At 35.9% G+C, this 21,768-nt stretch overlaps 2 protein-coding genes across 4 annotated transcripts; one reads left to right on the top strand and one right to left on the bottom strand.

Moving 5' to 3' along the window:
- The first annotated feature begins 8,133 nt into the window (after nucleotides 1–8,133).
- On the top strand, nucleotides 8,134–12,653 carry LOC103328044 (Single hybrid motif superfamily protein). 2 transcript variants are annotated; one of them, XM_008230431.3, is made up of 9 exons: nucleotides 8,134–8,277; nucleotides 8,905–9,093; nucleotides 9,822–9,901; nucleotides 10,911–10,970; nucleotides 11,160–11,393; nucleotides 11,462–11,524; nucleotides 12,054–12,122; nucleotides 12,224–12,269; nucleotides 12,360–12,653. In XM_008230431.3, the coding sequence occupies exons 1-9, from the start codon at nucleotides 8,268–8,270 to the stop codon at nucleotides 12,428–12,430; spliced, it is 822 nt and encodes a 273-aa protein (XP_008228653.2). In that variant the 5' UTR covers nucleotides 8,134–8,267; the 3' UTR covers nucleotides 12,431–12,653. The 2 variants fall into 2 exon arrangements, with proteins under 2 accessions (XP_008228653.2, XP_088907526.1); XM_089051400.1 differs by lacking the exon at nucleotides 8,134–8,277 and having other exon boundaries at nucleotides 8,874–9,093.
- Nucleotides 12,654–14,370: 1,717 nt separating this feature from the next.
- Nucleotides 14,371–17,314, bottom strand: LOC103328046 (zinc finger CCCH domain-containing protein 39-like). 2 transcript variants are annotated; one of them, XM_089051430.1, is made up of 2 exons: nucleotides 16,089–17,314; nucleotides 14,371–15,057 (listed from the first exon to the last, which is right to left on the bottom strand). In XM_089051430.1, the coding sequence occupies exons 1-2, from the start codon at nucleotides 16,639–16,641 to the stop codon at nucleotides 14,819–14,821; spliced, it is 792 nt and encodes a 263-aa protein (XP_088907556.1). In that variant the 5' UTR covers nucleotides 16,642–17,314; the 3' UTR covers nucleotides 14,371–14,818. The 2 variants fall into 2 exon arrangements, with proteins under 2 accessions (XP_088907556.1, XP_008228654.2); XM_008230432.3 differs by having other exon boundaries at nucleotides 14,371–15,027; nucleotides 16,089–17,155.
- Nucleotides 17,315–21,768: the final 4,454 nt, after the last annotated feature.

Raw genomic sequence — 21,768 nt, 5'->3', positions numbered from 1 at the left:
CTTGAAACGATGTGCACCAACTTCATTATAAGATGCTCTCTCTCTCTCTCTCTCTCTCTCTCTCTCTCTCTCTGACTCACTCACTCACTCACTCACTCACTCACTCACTACCGTACTCATCAATATTAGAATATCCACACTAAAGGCTGCTAAATGTATTATCCAAATGAAAACTTAAAAGGAGCACCATTGGAGCTTTAGCAAATATATATATGCAAAAGGAAAATTTGGTCAGATATGAGTAGTTTCACTTTAAAAAGGAGCTTGCTTGAGGCAAAAGTGATGAATTCCACTAAGCATTATCGATATCAAAGAAAGCAACCATGTATTCTGATAACTGATAAGTACAAGATGCAATATCAAATTTCACCGAAGCCAAAAGAAACACAAAACAATTCTACTAAGCCAATTCTTATTTTAATATTTGTAAGCTATTCTTGTTTGATGAAATTAAAACGATTAATGAGCGATCACGTCACGACTTCAAAGATTATAAATTACGTGAATGGATGACATTTTTTATAATTACTTTCATTTTGTTCATTTGCACTTATTTTTATGCTCTCCTTCTCCTTTGCTTTATTCAATCATCCCTAAAATGAACAGATATTTAATTTAATAATTTTCACTATTTCTTTTGCTTACATGGCCACATTGGATTCCCTTCATTGACCTGGTTTGTACTTTTAAAAGTATGTGTATATGGTGGATTCAAAAGTGATACATATTCATACATGTATATGTGTCTTGCTCTTATAGCACTCCATTATCAATGCTTTAAGCAGCAAGATTCTTGTCATCATGCTTTTAGGTCCCAGCTTTATGTCCATATCCATCAACATTTGTCTTCAATAATATTAGTCAAATGGACTCATTCTAACTGGCCTAGTTACAAGTGAGCATCAACAACTAGTTTCATCGCATGTCAATCCGGCCCCAATAAAAAGTATTTTTGCTCAAGGTGTATCCTTATCATCATTTTCAATACTTGATATGTCTGTGCATATAACTATGGTTCTATAAATAATAAATAAAAAGCAAATAAAGCATTCTTTTTAGTATATGACACACTGATAGTGTGTGTGAGAATTAAATTAAATAGGCATTGCATGTAGTATAGAGAAGGTAAAGCATTCCTTTTAGTATATTATCTCTTCGTCAAAAGCAGAAGATTGTCAATGATTCAATGATATAGCTATATAGACAAGCATTGGACAGAAGGTTATGTCTTTTTTTTCTTTATGGTCGGAATGGTGGGTTGATTTTAAGGTATGTTGATATTGACGATTTAAAAAGAAAAATTTGGGGTTGACAAAAAATATTTACTGCTTGAAAATATACAAATTTCTATAAATAAACTTCTCCTTCATACCATGGAAGGTTGGATAGAATTTTGAATTAAATGTATTGTGGTGTAAGAGCATATTGCTACTTTGCATGGTCGGTTCTAGGTTAACTAATTTGCAAATTGTTTTCAATTAGTTAATAAGTGTTGATGCCAAAAAAAAAGTTTCAAAGCTTCACGTTTGGGGTAGCACTTAACCAATTGAATATGAATCAGTAGGGTGGTTTGCAAGAAAAAAACTATAAGTATCAAAGACACCGATGGGGTATGTACCAATTGAAGGCCTTTTTATCCCATACTTTGTTGGGAGCTTCACTATTATACTCAAAATAGGGGCTGAAATTAAAATAATAATAAAAAAAAGAACTCCACATGAAATGCACTTTAGAAACACATCCAAAACTAATTTACTATATAAGAAATGGGTGTTGAAGTTCCTATAAATTACATAATTGCCACTAATTAACTTTAAAAAAAAAAAGCCAACACAAAAAATTCAACCAAAAAAAAAAACGCAAAATAAGCCCAGCCCATATTTAAAAAAAAATTGTGAAAACCAAGCGGGGGCTCTTCATAGAAGTACATTGTTAATACTATGTCATAGAACTATCTTGTTAATACTACGATGTCATAGAACCATCTTGTTAATATGACTATGTCATAGAAGTACATTGTTAATAGGCTTATTTATGTACATGCCCCTTGTGCTTTCAAACTTGTCTCAAATTACCACATGTGTTTGCAAACGTCTCAAAGTACCCCCCAACCTTTTAAAAACCGTCTCACGTTACCCGTTCCGTCAGTTTTTTAGACGCTCTGTTACAAACGTTGGGCCCCACTTCGTTTTAATCTTTAACCTCTTCGAATAAGGGTTTTTTAGTTCTAAGAAAGGGGAAATTGGGTGAGAAGGGGAAATTGGAGAAGAGGGCTTAGGGTTTGTGAAAATCTAAGGTTGGCTTCGATTTTGGAAGAAGTTGGAGAAGAAATTAGGGGTTTATAAAACTCTGAGGTGGAGTTTGAAATTGGGAGATTGTGGAGTAGAAGATTTGGGTTGATGGAAACAGGAGAGAAGCAAGGAGAAGCAAGGCATGCCTAATGGTGTCATTGTAGGAAGTTAGCACGGATGCAGACTTCTTGGACCAGTTCAAACCCAGGGCGAAGATTTCTAGTCTGCCCAAAGTCAAATGTAAGCATGTTTAAGATCAAATTTTCAGTCCATTGTTTTGGGCATCACAAATTGATAGAGTTCTTATTGATGAAATTGTCAGTCATTGATGAAATTTTTAGTCATTTTATTAGGAAATTTTCAGTCGTTGTTCTTGGTTGATACAGGGAAGTGGAGAAAAAGGATGTAGATTTTTTCAGTGGTTTGATGCAGAAATGCATAAGCATTCAAAGTCTTTGATATCTGGTTTGCTGAGGAAGATTGATAGGGTGGAGAAGGAAAATGCAAAGATTCGAGCAAAGTCAAAAATATTGTGGGCTGCTATGTTGCTTTCCTGGTTGGTGGTGTTTGCCATGAAGATGAATTAGACACTTTGGCAGTAGTTTAGTGGACACTGTAATTTGAGAAAAAATGTTAATGTAATGTAAGGCACTTTGGCAGTAGTTTAGTGGGCAAATTTAATTTGAGAACAAATGCTAATCTAATGTAAGGCACTTTGGCAGTAGTTATGTTAGTGTAACGTAATGTAATTTGGTGTAATGTAATGTAATGCTAGTTAAGTTTGTTTATTGTAATTTGTTTAGAGGTTACAAATGGTGATATGAATGGTAACGTGTTTAGAGGTTACAAATGGTGACATGAATGTAATGCTAGTTAGTTAAGTAATGTAATGCTATTTCAGTTTGTTCTGTGATATAAATGGTAACTTGTTTAGAGGTTACAAATGGTGACATACTGAATGGTCAATTATCCATAACAGACATCAATAATCCCACAAACCAAATATAAGCACAACCCAAAACAGGTTCCAAAACAAGTTCCAATCATAACAGCCTTAGTAATATATGCACAAACCAAAACAGGTTCCAACCATAACAGACACCAACTATACAGGTTCCAACCAAAACAAATTCCAACCATAACAGACATCAATAATCCCATAAACCAACAACCATGTCTGGATCATTAAAGTCTTCCACAACAATCAAGGATGAAAAAAAGGATCTTTGACAAAATGACTCATCTGTTGATTTTTCATCCTCCTCCTACATTGTTGTACTCGAGATAGTTTGGCAGGTTCAGCTGCTTGAGATGGTTGAGATTGAGAAGCATCAGTTACTTCATATGCCTGGGATTGAGAAGGCCCTTAGAAACCGCATGCTTGTTTCTCTTGCCTTAATTGCATACTCTGTTGTCTGCTAATTTGGTCTCCACCATCTCTCCATTCTTACCTAAAACAAATAATAATTAGAAGTTTACATAATATGAAATTTTGATTGGTGAAAATATAGTTGAAACCGTGGAACTTACTACAATTTTTTCCTTGGCAACTTTCCTCGTCCCAGCAGTAGCATGTATATTTTTAGTCCCATTACTACAAACATGTGTAGGATTAAAGGTTTTCACTTGCAGGTAAGCGCTACCACTAACACTTGAAGTATGGATAACAAAAAGACAGCCCTCTTCACATACTGCTCTTATTTTGTTACGGTCATTATATGTGACTCTTCTCCATTGTTTGACTCATCATTTTCCTCTGCATTAGGATCATTGTCAATGCAACTATGATCCACATAACCTTCAAACCACTTATCATCATTCTTCAATAAGTCCATCTCTTCATCATTATGTGCATAGTCACTGTTTTCAAAGTCTAGATCACTGCTATCATCATCCTTAGAATAAGAATATTCTTGATCACTGCTATCATTCCCCACTGGGCTTGAAGTCAGGCTCACTACTTTCAAGTACAAAACTATCACCCTACTATTACTTTTAGGTATTGTGCTCATACAAGTTAAAAGCGTACTATATGATATTATTTGAATGAGTCTACCAGTTCTAAACTCTTCACCATAAAAACTCACATCATACCCATCGTCATATCCCAAATCTTTAGCCATTCCAAAGAACTCTAACATGGACATATAGTCAACCTCACAATAATCAAACCTCACAATAATCAAACCAATTGACTTCATCACCTAAATAAGACCATTCACTGTCCTTTCTATTCTTTAACTAGTTTACCTCCATGGAAAAACTTAAATGTAACAACCTCATTAGCATCTTTATCTGTGTAAGAGGAAGATTCACTTAACAAATGGACAAAGGTAACAAAGACAAAACAAAGACCACACAAGGATAATACAAGGAACACACAAGTACCACATAAGGTGTATTGGGGCCAGCACAAAGTAAAAAAGAATATGAAAAAAAAAAAAAAAAACTCCAGCAACACACTAGATTAGGAACACGCAAGGACCACACAATGATCACACCAAGACCAGCACAGAGTCAAAAAGTTTTCAAAAAACGAAAAAAAAACCCTAACAGCATTTCAATGCATATGCCAAAATCAAAAAAATCGAGTGAGAATGGGTCCACTTATATATGGGTTGACAACCTCTAGATTCTCTGAGCACCACCATCTTCGCACTTTCTGGCCTTAAAGTCTAACGCCAAACAATGATTTCTTCTCCAAATTCTCCCAAAATCGAAGCCAACCTAAGATTTTCACAAACCCTAAGCCCTATTCTCCAATTTCCCCTTCTCACCCAATTTTCCCCTTTCTTAGAACTGAGAAACCCTTGTTCGAAGAGGTTAAAGGTTAAAATGAAGTGGGGCCCAACGTTCATCACGGATCGTCTAAAAAACTGACGGAATGGGTAACGTGAGACAGTTTTTAAAAGGTTGGGGGGGGGTACTTTGAGACGTTTGTAAACACATGTGATAATCTGAGACAAGTTTGAAAGCACATGGGGCATGTACATAAATAAGCTTTGTTAATACTCTGTCATAGAAGTACATTTTTAATACTCTTTCATAGAAGTACATTGTTAATACTTTGTCATGGAACTATCTTGTTAATACTCTGTCATACAAATACATTGTTAAACAAAAATGAGAACCATAACTAAAATAGTAACAAAAGATAAAATGATCATCAAAACTTAAAATACATTCCTCAAATCAACTAAAATTCGAAGAGAAACACATAATTGAAGTAAAAGATAAAAAATCCCAAGTCCAAACCCTAAATCTTAAACAATGACATCGATGGCGGCGAAGACGATGATTGCGGCAGCAGAGACGAGGACGGTGAGGCAACAACGACGACGAAACATAGGCCATATTTAGCTCTTAAAACATGCAAAATCCATCTCTAGCCATGGGCCCAAAAAAAAATTGCCAAAATTTAAGGGCCACATTTAGCCTTTTAGTCCTCCAACCAAGCTATTTGTAGCCCATGTCAAAAATTTTGTGTGGACTGGGCACATGTGTTGCCCAACAAAAGGAAGTATCACATGTGGGTGTGATCAGGGGAACATCTCATGCAACTACAATCTAAGGGTTGATATTAAAAGCGCGCCAACGTTAGTTAGAAGTTACAATTTTTTTTTCTTTTCATATAACGTTTTAAATGTATTGAAATTCATTTTTTTAACATTACAAATTTTTTAACATTTTTCATATGTTATGGAAGTGCATTGTTAATACTCTTTCATAGAAGTACATTGTTAATACTTTGTCATGGAACTATCTTGTTAATACTCTGTCATACAAATACATTGTTAAACAAAAATGAGAACCATAACTAAAATAGTAACAAAAGATAAATTAATCTTCAAAACTTAAAATACATTCCTCAAATCAACTAAAATTCGAAGAGAAACACATAATTGAAGCAAAAGATAAAAAATCCCAAGTCCAAACCCTAAATCCTAAACAACGACATCGATGGTGGTGTAGACGACGATTGCGGCGGTTGAGGAGACGATGATGGCGAGGCGACAACGACGACGAAACATAGGCCATATTTAGCTCTTAAAACATGCAAAATCCATCTCCAGGGGCCAAAAAAAAAAACCAAATTTTGAGGGCCACATTTAGCCTTTTAGTCCTCCAACCAGGCTATTTGTAGCCAATGTCAAAATTTTTGTGTGAACTGGGCATGTGTTGCCCAACAAGAGGAAGTGTCACATGTGGGTGTGATCAAGGGAACATCTCGTGCAACTGCAATCCAAGGGTTGATATTAAAGGCGCACTAACGTTAGTTAGAAGTTACAATTTTTTTTTTCTTTTTCATATAACGTTTTAAATATATTGAAATTCATTTTTAACATTCCAAAAGGTTGTTTTTTTTTTTTCTATATATATATATATATATATAAATATAACGGTCAGAACCTTTTGGAATGTTATTTTTTATTCCTTCTTATAACGTTTAAATGTATATAAAATTCATTTTTTTTGGAAAAAAATTTAAAAAATTGATTATGATCGTTGGGAGGTCATAACCTTTTGAAATGCAGGAATATTTTCAAAATAGCCATTATAGGCTTTCTAAAATAAAATAAACTTAAACTATGTCTATAAATACCTCCAAATTTCTTCAAAAATTTTCACTCATTTCATTCCACATTTCTCACAATTTTCATTCGACACTGTTTATAAATGCTTATCAACGTACACGTGTCATATTTGGAATATTGTCTCTAAATAATAGTTTAATTAATTTAAACAAATATATAGTAGTGGAATATATAAGTGTTGTACCATAGTTTTTCTCAAAATAATAAAATATGAAGGGCCCTAACATATAGCCCTGCATGACCGAAGATGAAAAAAAATACTACTCATTAAAATAATAATATTTTAAAGGACTAAATTGTAACGCTCTATTCAGCCTATAGCCCATGACTGGATGGAGATGGCCTCGTTATCTCATCCTCTGTAACTTATAATGCTTGCTTTTTGTGTAATCTTATTGATGGTACTTCAGCTTAATCACTTGACCCCAAAATGAAAAATAGAAATAGTATGGGCTTGATCGAAGCGAAGTCCAATGGAGGGCCTCTTGGAAAACATTTTCAGGCCTGCAGATTTTACAATCTTGCAGTACTGCGCACCCAAAAAAAAAAAGAAAAGTTGTGTACAACACAAATCCAACAAATTAATCTTTGACGCAAAAAAAAGGAAAAAAGAAAAAAGTAGCAGGCACATTACAATAAAATAAAAGTTAAGAATTGAAAGTCATGCCCCTTAGATTGGATTGATAAAAGACATTTCCAAGAAGTAGGTGAAAGTTTGTTGAGCATTCCAAAACTTGTAAAACATAATTTGGAGATAAACAAAAACCAGCTAAATCAATTTGGATCCGGTTTAAACTAGAAAAGCACTTTACACTTGTTGTTGGCACACCAAACATGTCTATAAATTTGAAAACAAAAGATAATTTCAATATTCTGGTGGTTTCGTAGATTTGTTGCCTTTGTGATATAACTAAAACTTAGCAAGTCATAGGTTCGAGGACCGACACTGATCGGATCAACATATTTCCGGAAAGAATTTCAATCTTAAAAAAAACAATTCAATGTTTCTAGTTCTACCTCTGTTATTTTATATATTCACATAAAAATGACAAGAAATTAAAATAAAAAGGCATAGATTTTGAGGAAAAACAAGATTTGGGCTTGGGCTGGTTCGCCAGAGGTACTAATCCAGTTTCCAGCTGTATGTTTGGTTAGTGGTTAACTGGTCCCAATATTCCATTGTCATTTCTGGAACTTAACGGCCGTGTATCTCGCTCGGCTCTCACCGCCTCAACTCTCTGCCTTCTTCTTCTTCTTCTTCTGCCTTCTGCTGAGTTTGCACTGACATTTCAAATTGGGTTTTTCTCTGTAAAGTTTCTGCAAGCTTCTGGCCACTTTCTTCATTCTCTCTCCCCCCCACCCACAAGGCTCAAGCATCTTCATGGCTTCCTGTGAGTCTCTCTCTCCTTCACACAGATACACATATACTTGAGAAATCTGATTTTACTTCTTGTTGTGAATTATACAGGTCTATATTCGTTATTTTGATTATGGGGAAATGGGTATTTGGTAAATTGACTTACGGTTAATAGTTAGGAATTTGGGGTTGGGATTACAGGGTTTTGTTGCTTATAGCCATTGAAGTTTTTGGCACAGCTCATGAAAAAAGGTTAACCATGTTGCTGCAGCAGTAATTATTGCATGTTTGAAACATTGCACTTACTCCCTTGTGAATCTAAATTCTTGAATTTAATTGTTCTGGTTCCTAGTGGTAACTGGTAAGTAAATGGTAAAAACTAATGAAGGAAGATAAAGAAGGAGAAGAGAAACTGACCTCAAGCATCTATGTTACAAGTGTAGTGCATTATTAGATTCTACTTGAAAGTTAATTTGAGGGTCTTATAGTCTGCTTCGTGTCCAGTAGATTTTATCATTTCTTATATAAAGCTTGTCTATTCCCGCTGATTCTTATTTATTCATGTACAGAAGCATGAATGCATACCAAATGAAAATGAAATACAAAAGAAGGAATTTCTTCTTATTATTATTAGTCATTTGTGATATGATTTGGGTGGCAGGTAGCCTAGGGACATTGAATGCCAAAATTACAAACTTGAACTTCGGTAGAACAAGAGTCGGGATTCTACAATCATCTGGTCTAAAAACTTGGACAGGGCAAAAACCACAATTGTACTCATGTTTGTCAATGTCAAGACGACCAGACAAAGTATTACGTGCACACAGTGGTCCATCTTTAGAAACCCTGCGTAAGTTCTTTTTGTTGATGTATTTGTTTGCTTGTCCTCCCTCAGTAATACGTCAAATCTGGAATTTGATTATCGGCACTCAAAACATCAAGTTTGTTGGATTATATGACTTCTCATTGATGCATGTGTATAAATATACACATGGTATTATATGATAATTTTTCTTTTAAGCTTAGTAAATTTTGTGAAACTGAAGTGAAAATGACATGGAAGTTGATTGCTTGAGAATCTGGGTAGATTTACTAGTGCATTTCTATCCACTTTAAAATATTTTTGTAAAGGTAAATAAGCCATTGTTCTAAAGTTACATTGTCTAGGTACATACGCCAATTTTCTTTATATGAAATTTTACAATCTTGTATTCTTCCTATTATATTGTTTAATTCAGTGTTGAAATGATGAATGAAGTTTGTTTATCTTTGTCTAATAAATCCAAATTACTGACCTATTCATTTATGGTATGCTATTGCCAATCCCAAAATTTTATGTAGGTCCTGAAACCTATTAAGTCATATTTGGTAACCTTTAATATGTCCTGTGATTAAAAGTTAAGTAGGCATTATCTTGGGATTTGCAAGGCCAAAACTTTTGTGATTCTTGTCCAGTATTGAGTGACGAAATAGTAAGTTTCATTGATTTGTAAATGTTAGTATTATGTCAACATGATAATATCTGGTCCTGTAACATATAGTCTATCTCATATCATCATTCTGTTGATGATGTAACAGCTACTACAAGTTTAGAAGATGGTCCTGCAGAGAGTAGAGATTCTGGTTCGACAAACCAGCTCATTCCAAATTTTGATGAGGTAAGTTCACTAATAATTAGGGACCCTTATTAATTCTATGCCCCTTTTCTCCCTTTGGCACATCTTTAAAGATTAGTGGAGTTGTGAATGTAGTAATGGTTGTTTCTTGGAGTTTTACTTTTGGAGGAATTATGATCCAAGAAGTATTTTTGCTTGGTTATTCTTTCTATTTATCAAATGGTAAGACAGAGAGAAAAATGTAAATTCCTTCTTTTCTTGTATCATGCCAATTTTTTATGCACCATGTAGATGTCCGAGTTCTCTATTTGTAGTGTGTCATAAGATGGTTGTAATCACCATCTTTAAAGAGCACATCCCTACACTTCAAATTTACCTTTTTAGAAAGAAAAAAAATCTTGTGCAACCTCTGCAGTTTTTTCATGTGTTAGATTTCTTGAATAGTTGCATTCAAATATATAAGTTTATTTTCTTTGGTTTGTGTTGAAAAAGAGGGATGGAAAAATAGGTTATTGGTAGAATACTATAAACCACAAGTTGCATACATTTTATTTTCATCACTGCTTGTGGGTAATCCTGCTATTGTTATTGTACATTGCAAAATCATGCTTTATGGTACTTCAAATTTGAAAAAGAGAAGACAACTTTAATCCATTTAGACTTGAAAATATGTATTGCTAGGTCTTTTTGTTATAGACCTGGATGGTATCGTGAAATGTCCCTATAATGTTTGTGAAATTCCTCTACATTTTTGTTTCCTTAACTATTATCTTAATACATGCACACCCTATTTTCTTTCAAACTCATATTTGAGGAAAATATTGACTGATTTTATCTATGTTTCTTGTAAAATTCCTCAATAAAATTTCCTTCTGTTCAAATTTACTTCTGTTAACCTTGCCATGCAATTCCCTAATTATTACTAGGCCAACAAACTTTTCATCTTAAAATTTTCTCTTTACATTTACCCACAAACGCATGTATGTCCTCACTTAATGCTAAAGCGTTTTTATGAGTTTAAAACATGTCTTTTGGTTACTTTGGTTTGCAGGTAGAATCTTTGGTCACAACAATATGCGATACAACTTCAGTTGCTGAGTTCGAATTAAAAGTAAGCAAGACTGTTTTTCTTAATGGTGCTTATATTATGAATTGTAATTTTTTCATTTTTAACAACTAATAAATATTCCATTCACAACCCCTCCCTTTTTCCTTTATGCTTCCTATTAGTATGGGATGCTACTGATTTATCTTCCATTCTGTCTATTATTAATTTCACACATTCCAACCATATAATCAGATTGGTGGATTTCGGTTACATGTGCTGAGGGAGTTGACTGAAAAAATTAGCACTCTACCTCCCCCAAGTCCTGCTCCTGTTAGTGTGAATGCAACTGCTGAAGCACCTGCTTCGAATGGCTCAGTTCCTACACAATCTTTAGCTATCATTAGACAAGAACATTCTTCAAGGAATATCCAGACATTGCTAGATAGAGCTGCAGATGATGGCTTGGTGTTAATTCATTCTCCACGAGTAAGAACTCAAATTAAATGTTTCTGTCATTTTATAAAATCTGGATACTAAAACAACCAATGGTGCAGGTGGGGTTATTTAGGAGATCACGAACGATAAAGGGGAAGCGTGCTCCGCCATCATGTAAAGAGGTACATATTTTTCAGCTAATTTGTTAATTTTAACGAAAGAATTGTTGAATTTCCTGCTTCCTTAAAGGCATTAATGGAAATACTTGGCTGGCACACAGTCAGGATGTAGGGATGTCTTGTTGGGATTTGGGACTCAAATTTGATTTCTCGTGCTTCATTTTGGACTTTTTGTCTCCGTCAATGTACTTGTTAGCTTGTTTATTTCTCGGCTTAGTCTAGGTTCATTATGCTGTTACTTGTGAGCCATCAATAATCCATGTAAGCTTAGTGATGTAAAACATGGAAAAAACAGATGAAATTAAAACAATTTTTTTAATTCAAAAATATTTTTTATCTCAATATGAATAAGAAACTCTAGTATATTAGGCAATCACAAAATAGAGTCTCGCAAGGACTAAAATAAATAAAAAAATTTCCTCTTGCCTACACCCTAAATACTTTGCTCGATTGTATCATTGAAAAAATCTAACATTTTTCCATGCTTAGTGTTTTAACTGATTCTTCTGATTTTTGAATTTTTAAATAACAGAAGCAAATAGTGAAGGAAGGCCAAGTGATTTGCTACATAGAACAGCTTGGTGGAGAGCTTCCAATTGAGGTATGTGTCAGTTGAGAGAGGCAGTTTGATTTCTCTTCTCTTCCCAGCTGTTGTCCTTTATATTTACATAGTGTTTGACTCACTCATTGTTTCTTTCCAAGTCTGATGTATCTGGGGAGGTCATCAAGATACTACGAGAAGATGGCGGTACGTTTGGCTATGTTTCAGTTCTTTGTCTGCAGGATTTTGTTGATACCACTGGTAGAAGTTCTCATCTAATCTATTTTTTCTTAACAGATCCCGTTGGATATGGTGATGCTCTCATTGCAGTTCTCCCCTCATTTCCTGGGATTAAGAAACTTCAGTAGATAGATTGGTTTTTCATTCTTGTATTGAAAAATAAAGGAAGCAGTTTTGTTCTAGTTTTCTTTTATTTGTTCGGTTCCTACTTTCTTTAACAGTAATATTTTGCCAGCAATTTTTTATATGCATTGTGTACTGTGTTTTTTGTACAATGTTGTTGCAGAGTTAGCCTTGCACAACTTTATTTACATGAAGGGACATAATATAGTGTTACATCTTGGCATGAAATTTTGTTACTTTTTTTTAACACAATCAATTCCCATGTCTCAATTAGCTTCATTTTCGCCTTTACAGCCGATTGAAGAAGGATATGATTGTTTAGTTTTTCTAGTAGCTTTCATGAAGAACTAGCTGAGTTAATCTGATATGTGATTGCAAAGACTATACCTCTTCTAAACATACAGGCTGAAAGATGTGTCGACGGATTGGATTTTGATTTGAATAAGATGTAATTAATGAAGTTAGATCTGAATAAGGGCAGTTTTCTATGGGCTGGTTGTTGGTCAGGTTATTTTGTGTTGGATGTGGTAGAGAACTTATGTAGGTATGTGTTGCGAATCTATGGAACTTTTCTTTTTCAATGCAAGCGAAGGTCAAAATTTTTAAATAAAAAAAACAACAAAAGAAAAGAAACTTGTAAGTCAAGGAAGTGTATAAAGTAATTTTACAACTTTAGTTAATAGCCGAACTTTGGTAATCATTTCGTTTTTACCATTTTATTTCTTATTTCCCTTGGTTTTTTTGGGTGACGATTTTCACCCTTCTAGTTTGTACCCTTGCATTCCTCCCCTGATTTTAATACTTAAATAATTAGTTCTTGAACATTTTTCTTGAAGTTTTCATTTTAGTCCTTGAATTTTCGAATCAATCAATATGGTGCTTAATCTTTTGTGTTTACATTTCAATATTATCCATATTGTTGCAATCTGTAAAAACTTTTATTAAAATTGGCCACTTCACCAACTACAAAGGAGTATTTCCGTCAAAATATAGCTTATATACAAACGAGACAACAAAATTCACGTTGTTGAGCATAAGACGCGAGGTTCATATTTTTTTAAAATTTTGGGTGGATTTATAGTACTTTTTGACAAAAACACCCCTCAAAAGTTAGTGCGAGTCATCAAGTGCGCAACTTTAACAAAGGTTTTGATGTAACGCGACGAGAGGGATCAAATTGATATGTCGATCAAAAGATTAAGGGGTATATTAATTGATTTGAAAGTTTGAGGACTAAAATTCGGAATCTTTAAAAAATTCAGGGACTAGTCGTGATAAAATCCCAATAATTGAATATAAATAATAAGGTTTAAAACTGAAATTAATATATATTATACCATAATATAGAAAATATAGAAAAACAATCAGATTGAGGCACAGTCAAAAACCCTACACTACACTACAGATGACGCAATAATTGAAAAAAAGAAACATCATAAAGCACCAGCTTTGTGGAGCAACTTGCTCAACTTCTTGGACGACCTGTTACAAATAGCATGTCTGCTGGCCTATCCATTCTGAGGTTCATCAAATCTTAAAGCACTCTGCATTTCCCTCATCACTTCTGCATCCAAAAAATGGCATGATGATAGAGAGATGAACAACCGTGTCATTATAATTTTAATTCCATAGAAAAGGAATATTGGGAAAGTAGAGATGCATCAAGAATTTGGCAGCAATAGAAGCTATATTGTGCTGTTCTACTACCATGGAACCATGGAAACAGTAGGAACAAGAGCATAAACACTGAACAATAAATGCAAAGAGCATAGTTATCAAATGTTGCTGAGAACAACATTTCAAGAAACACCAACCATTCCTCATTACTCATTTTCTACAAATTTACCAACTGGAATTAGCTAGAGTCTAACACAACAGCAAACACATACGGTAGATTTTGAGCAGCCACAAATCAGATTCGTACACACACAACCAAGAACACACATAGCGAAGGAGCATTCTCTGAAAGTTACTTGCAAATAACATTTTCAAGTCAGTTCACACTACACGAACCAATTTTCTGCTAGTTACATCCATTTGACACACCACATCTTGTAAAAAGAAAACATGCCTTTACAAAAAGCAAAGTAACGACTGAAATCCCTGGATAACAGAGATAGGGGAAAATCAAGATATAAGAAAACCCTCTTTGTAGGGACTTAGGTTTGCTGGTTTTCTGGTCGAGTTGGATTCTCCTGATTCAGCAGAGTTGGAGTCATACGAAGCATCTTCTGATTATTAAGCCATAAGCCATGTATCGAGATCAAACGTCAATCCCGCACTTGTTCAACAAAACTAAGGTGTTAGATCTAGGAAAACACAACAAACTTCCTATCTGTATAGGAAGAATACAGAACTAATCTCTTCCTTTACACATATCAAACTAAACTCGATCAGCACTCCGCTTTGCTTGATGAGCCATGTACAAGGGGGATATCTTCAATCCAATCAGCATAGATGCGACTCATTTTCTCTAGTTCGTTCCACTTGAAGTTGCATTCCCTACCCTGCAGTTGTTTGTGATAAGTAGCCCCAATTCCCATCCTACGTTTTGACATACTTGTAGAAGAAGTCCTTGAATTCTGCACACTTCCAGATTCCACTGCCATATAGCCACAAAGCTTCATTAGTTCTTTAAAACAATGATACGACTCAGAGTTTAGTTTTCTGAGAATCATTGCACATCCCACAACATTGAGCATCTCTTAGTCAATCAAAAGGGGCATTGATGAATGCGAACAATCAGCAATTCATGACTCTAGATTGGTTCTGCAGGATATCATAACTGCCTCTGGTTCATCACTACAAATGGCTACCGATAATGGGTGCCAGTTTTGTAATGATCAGTACAAAATGAAGGTTATGTACTTTAAAAACAAAATAGAAAAGACACTGCTCAAATGCCCAAAATGAAGGTTATGTACATTAATAACTTACCATTCCTCTTTAGAGCACATCAAAAAAAAAAAAAAAAAAAGTAAAGAAACTCTGTCAATACAACAACAACAACAAAAAAATTTAAGAGAAGAGTAATCAAGTTCATGTTAAACATTCGATGCATCAAGCAGACAACCAGGCACTGAAAGCCTATATCTCTCTCCATAAACTTGTAAACCAACTTGCAGCAAGAGCAAAAACCTTATAAGGCCACTATGAAATCATACATATCTAATATCAATTTCCTTGGAGAAGCCTGGTCACCTTCTAAATAAGAATTGAGAAAATTGCAACAGCATTATGAATACCATCACCAATCATGCATTCCAAATACCAAGTCCATTAGACCAATATCCCCTGGGGTGCCTCTTCTGACATAATGAAACCAGTGAAACGAAACTAGAGTTCTTATGGGCCATGACTCATGAGAAATCAACTGATCTTCTCATAATGGGCCAGACATACTTTAATGAAGTCAAGCAACCAATTTGTTTCCTTACACGATAAGCTATGACTAATAATAATTTTTAATTTTGGCACACCAATGTCACTTCATTACATTAGTTGGATTAATAAAGGTGAAATATACTAAGAATATAACATGTAAAATATTCATATGACCAACCTTTTAGCGAGTAAACATGATACGCACGAAAAAAATATGCTGGACCCAAAATAATCAACATTTCCAACAAATTAAACTTTTAGTAGAGTCAAAATCCATACCCAAAGACCTCTTGCTGTAAAATTGACCAGAACCACCAATGTGAGCCCCAGTAGTTGAAATACTTATCGCTGACTTCTCTCTGATGTTTTCAGGAGTTACATGATGAGGATAGCGGCATTTGTCTCCATATGTGCATTTTCCCCCATTAAAGAACAATCTGCATACATCATTAGAAGTTCTTCTATGATCACAAGTCCTGGCCTTGAAGCCCTCCTCAGTTTCAAGTCCTTGCCAATTACGCCAAGTCTTGCGGAGATCACTAATTCCATGGGCAAAACAACATCCCTGCCCATAATGGCAATTACCCATTTTGAAGTTATTGCAAAGTCTCGTTTTGAAATTACAAGGCAACGTTTTATTCTGCGCCATGGGAATCGCAGAGATCAATACAACTTCAGAAGTTCTGGGTTTCTTGAAAGGTTGGCTTTCAATGTCAGAGAGATCTTTGAAATCTTTATCAGCATTGGGAAATTCAGGCTTTAGTTGATACCTGTTGTCGCCGGATTCAAGATATGGGGCAAAGAATTGGCAAGTAGGTCCATAATCGCTCATTTTGGTACAGAACAGAACTTAAAACCAAGTTGGAGCTCTAACTGTTTGTTGAAATGTCGAAGAACCCAGAAGAAAACTATGTTCGAGACATAGTTGGAGCTGAAATTCAAGAAAACCCAGGTGCAATTTCAGAACAAATGAGTGCGTATCAATCAAGAAATGAGAGCCATTCTGTTTCAATGTTAGCAAATTCGCAATGTATCGCAATCCAGATGAACATTTCTAAGTTGGGAATGGACCAAATTGAAATATTCAGAAAACCCAGATGAGAAGGTACCTAAGTGAAAGTTCATTATGCGCCTCAGCTAAATTGTTATGAAACCAAAATGTTGGTGAAAAGTGGAAAACCCTAAACCCAGACTGTATTTTGGATCCCTTAGTGACATGTTTAATTGAGTAGATGGGATGACAAGGGAGAGTTGGTCGAGGCTGAGTATGCTATTCCCATTTGGCCTTCTGCCAGGTAAACGGGAAGCTCGTCGAGTACAAGGGGACCCGATATTTTTGTCATTATTTAAAACTTTTTCCTCAAGAAAATGATTTTAGAAAATTATAATGCAATACATGAAAAATGGAATAAGACGTAGGATTTTTTGTAAACCGCATATTCTTCTCGTATAATGTATAGCCTAGATTTGGATTGAGGTCAGCACCTATACCAGATCTTCCGGGTTGGGATGCTCTCGGTAGGAGACTTGCACACTTTGAACAGCTATCAGAATAGGAGCGAACTGGGGTTGGTCTCAGTTGAACTCCCTCCAATGGTTAAGTCAGAAGTGGTTGTAAGGTGGAGAGAGTGGATGTAGGGTTTGCAAGATGAGAATATTTATTACCTATGTCCAGAGATAGGTGAAGGGTATTTATAAGGGGAGAAGGAGAGATAAAGATACTTAAGGAGGAGATATTTATCCTCCTTCCCCCTGGTAAGATTAGACCACATTAAATGACCTGTTTCTAATAACCATACTATCTGGCAAGGATTGTGTGACGGAGTGACATGTGGCTTTGGATGGGAGGTATATTAAATGATCTCTCTCCATCACCAGTATGTTCACTCTGAGATCAAAAGGTAAGGCGACACCTGGTCTTGGATTGAATGTACATTAACTGATCTATCTCACTTGCCAGGCTGTCTTACCAAAGGGGCGGAGTGTTTGATTCGACAGGGGTCTAATCATGCATGTGGAATGCATCTCTGGTTGAACATAGCACTAGAGTGGTCGGGTCGGTGTTCAAATTCCCGAGAGCTAATTCGACCTTAATTCCTTTGGATCTTGGGTGGGAGGTCTTTTATCGACCCTCGGGGGTACCAAGTATGATCGGGTCGGTATTAAAGGTAACCCAGCCCAACTACGGCCACGTCACGTTCTCTAATAGGTTCGGCTCACAGTGATGGTATGAGGCATTAACAATTTTATATGATACAATAATATATATTCACAATCATCATACAATCATGGATCATAAGTTAAACTAGGACTTGACATTTATAAACGAGTATACAAGGGAAGGAATAAGTAGAGAAAACGGATATTTACATATAAGCTTGGCATTTTATTATGAAAAACAAACAAACTGACCGAACTGAATCGGTCGGTTTTGTCGGTCATGGAGCAAATCGGTAATTGCGGTACTAATTTACAATACCAATAGCATTTTCATTTTTGCACATTCAATGTGTCAATCTCTTCCTTTTTTTTGTCTCGTGTCTCTTTCGATTTGCATCCATCTTTTCTCTCTCTCTCTCTCTCTCTCTCTCTCTCTCCCCCTTCTCCCTTCTTCTTCTTCTTCTTCTTCTTCTTCTTATTCTTCTTCTTCTTCTTCTTCCTCTTCGCACCATATCCAGACAATGCTGGCAAGCTTCAAACCCCACACGACAGCCACTGCTTCATATCGCACTAGATCTCTCTTTGTCGACAACCTCTAGTTCCCTTATAGCCACTGCTTTATATAGCGACAATGTCATCCCAAACTGATGGCCTCCCACCAAAATTGAAATAGTCGATAACCGATTGTTGGCGGATTCCTTTTTGGCCATAACGTAGCTTCTCAGTCAATACTTGGTTTTGTCGTTTCAGTTCGGTTACTGAACCGAAACCACCCATGTTTCAATCCATGCCCAGATAAAGTGGGGACACACAGGGCGACTAGGAAGATATTTTAATTTCTAACAGGAATGAGACATGCTTACTTATTAGGAGCGGGGGGAAGTCATAAATTTGGGCACCTAAGAATAGGAAAATTAAGGAATTGGAATCATATTAACTACCCCTTAATTGATCATTTTTTAATTTACAGAGTATTTAATTACATATTTTAATATAAAACCCACACAATGTTTTATTCATAACAGGTTAGTAAATACAAGGGATGAAAATATATTTAAATTATAAATAAATAAAAGCTTTCTCAATCCAAAACTAACAAAGGAAATAACTTTAAAAAGTGCACAAATGATGCATGAACTTATCCGGTTTATGTTGTTACCACCTAAATTAATTTTTTTTTACAATTAACTACTTAAATTTTACTGTAACATCCCACATCGACTAATGGAGAGGGGGTGATGTGCTTTATATGTACATGCCCGCCTCCATCTAGCGCGAGGTTTTTTGGGAGCTCACTGGCTTCGGAGTCGGGAACTCTGAAGTTAAGCGAGTTAGGGCTATAGCAATTCCAGGATGGGTGACCCATTAGGAAGTTGCTCGTGAGTTCCTAGAAACAAAACGTGAGGACAGAGTGGGGGGCCCAAAGCGGACAATATCTTGCTACGGCGGAGCCGATCCCGAGATGTGACAATTTGGTATTAGAGCCATTTTTCCGTGTGGTGCGAGTGTGCCGACGAGGACGTCGAGCCCTTAAGGGGAGTGGATTGTAACATCCCACATCGACCAACGGAGATGGGATGATGTGCCTTATAAGTACATGCCCGTCTCCATCTAGCACGAGGCTTTTTGGGAGCTCACTGGCTTTGGAGTCGGGGGAACTCCGAAGTTAAGCGAGTTGAGGTTAGAGCAATTCCAGGATGGGTGACCCACTGAGAAGTTGCTCGTGAGTTCCCAGAAACAAAACTGTGAAGGCAAAGAGGGGGGCTCAAAGTGAACAATATCGTGCTACGACGAAACCGATCCCGGGATGTGACATTTACATTGCATTACAATTTGACACCTTTGTCCACTTTCATCACCTTTTTGTTAAATAATGGCACATGAAAATCATGAAGGCTCTTTTTCATTAGCATTCTTATCATTTCCCGCAACTAGCAGGGTTCATAAGAACATTTTTAGACAAAGAAATTCGAATTTTGCTCAAACTGAACTGAATCGGTCTAAACCAATTCATATATCAGTTTTGTCTAGGAAGAGTTGGTTCAAACCAAATCGGACATGTCATGTTAATTTTATTTATTTTGTATAACCAAATCTATTAATAAGCACACACAAAATATCTAAAATCACATTAGTAGCCCCAAGTAATATCTAGACCTTTTAGCTCAATTAATACCAAAATGACAACTCTAACCTTCTTCTTTGTCTTTTAATGAACTATAACCTTCTTGTTGTGCCTCTTTCTTTCTCTCTTTTCCACATTGTTCTTTCTCTCTTCTTTGACATGAACCTGCTTCACTAGGCACACATGATTTTGTTTACAGGCTCATGTTTATGCTATATTCCCCAAAAAGCATAGTTCTAGGGATCCAAGTGCCCACACATATATGACACTTCACCTTTCCCTTCCCAAGGGATGTGGGATTGCTCACTGATCTTCCCCCTTCTCGCCTTGCATCCTTTAGGGCTCATAGTTCTTACCATTTACCTACTTGGGGCCCAGCGTCCTTGCTAGTATACTTTCAATCGGGGTCTAGCTCTAATACCATTTTATCCTGACCTTGCTTCACTAGCAAGATATTGTTTGCTTGGGTTCTAGGCCCTAGTAGTTTTGTTATTTGGCATAAGCTTATGTTATCTTGCCCAAAATGCCTTGTTAGGAAGTCAAGTGCCCACACATATATGGCACTTCACCTTTCTCTCCCTAAGCAATGTAGGATTGCTCACTGATCTCGCCCCTTTTCCATTTCCATCCTTCACAGCCCACAAGTCTAAGTGTACCAACGAGAATGTCGGGCCTAAATGGTGCCACAATCCCACATTGCTTGAGTGAGGAAAGGTGAAGTACCTTATATGTGAAAATTTCCTTTCCCCTAGTAAGACGTGTTTTGGGCTTGAAAGCCCAAGAACAAATACGCGTGTATGAGGCCCAAAGTGAACAATATTTTGCAAAGAGAGTAGGATGAGACATTCTTCCTCTTTCTATCTTCTTCCTTTTTCTTTTCCCTCATACTCGATTCAACAAATCAATGGCTCACCACTGTCACCTCTTTATATCATCTCATTTTCCTAAACCAAAAATCAGGCAAACCGAACCAGAATAGTATTAGATTAGATTTGTTCAGTTTCCCTATACATTGGTCTGAAAATCGATTTGAACCAGACCATATGTAAGCTTTAGTTTCAGTTCAAATTTTAGGGGTAAACCAAGCCGAACCGAACCATACCCACCTCTAAAATAACCTATTCAAAGAGTCCAGACTCGAGACTTATGACAAATCTTGGGATCCGGAACCTAGTCTGGCGCCCTCAAACACCGAATCTTGCATTATATGCCTTCTTTATTCTTGGACTACACATCATGAATGATTCAACGAAAAAGAAACACAATAGCATATTTGACTATGTTAGTAGATTTTCTCTATTAAAGAACAATCAGATAGAGCAATCAAACTCGAAATGGTAATTAGATTAAATAAAATGAAAAATGTAGAAAAATTCATACATTTTTAACGGAGAAGAAATCTGACTTACTTAGGTTGTGAGATCTAAGAGAGACGAGGTAGGCAGTAAGATCCGAGAGAAAGATAAAGAGGAGGCGATGAAATCGGAGAGAGTGAATGTGAGAGTTGAAGAGGTCAGTTGGTCCCACTAAGAAAAGTGAGATCTATCAAAGAGTGGAGAGTTAAAAGTAAAACAAAAACGAAAAACTGAAAACAATTTTATGGCGATTGTTTTCATTATTAAATTTTCAGTTTTCTTTTTGTCAAGAAAAATAGTTACCAAAATTGTTTTCATT

Source organism: Prunus mume, linkage group LG4, assembly GCF_029339155.1.
Source record: "Prunus mume cultivar Tortuosa linkage group LG4, ASM2933915v1, whole genome shotgun sequence".
In the NCBI taxonomy this organism is placed as follows: domain Eukaryota; kingdom Viridiplantae; phylum Streptophyta; class Magnoliopsida; order Rosales; family Rosaceae; genus Prunus; species Prunus mume.
This window is presented reverse-complemented; position numbering and strand designations above follow the sequence as displayed.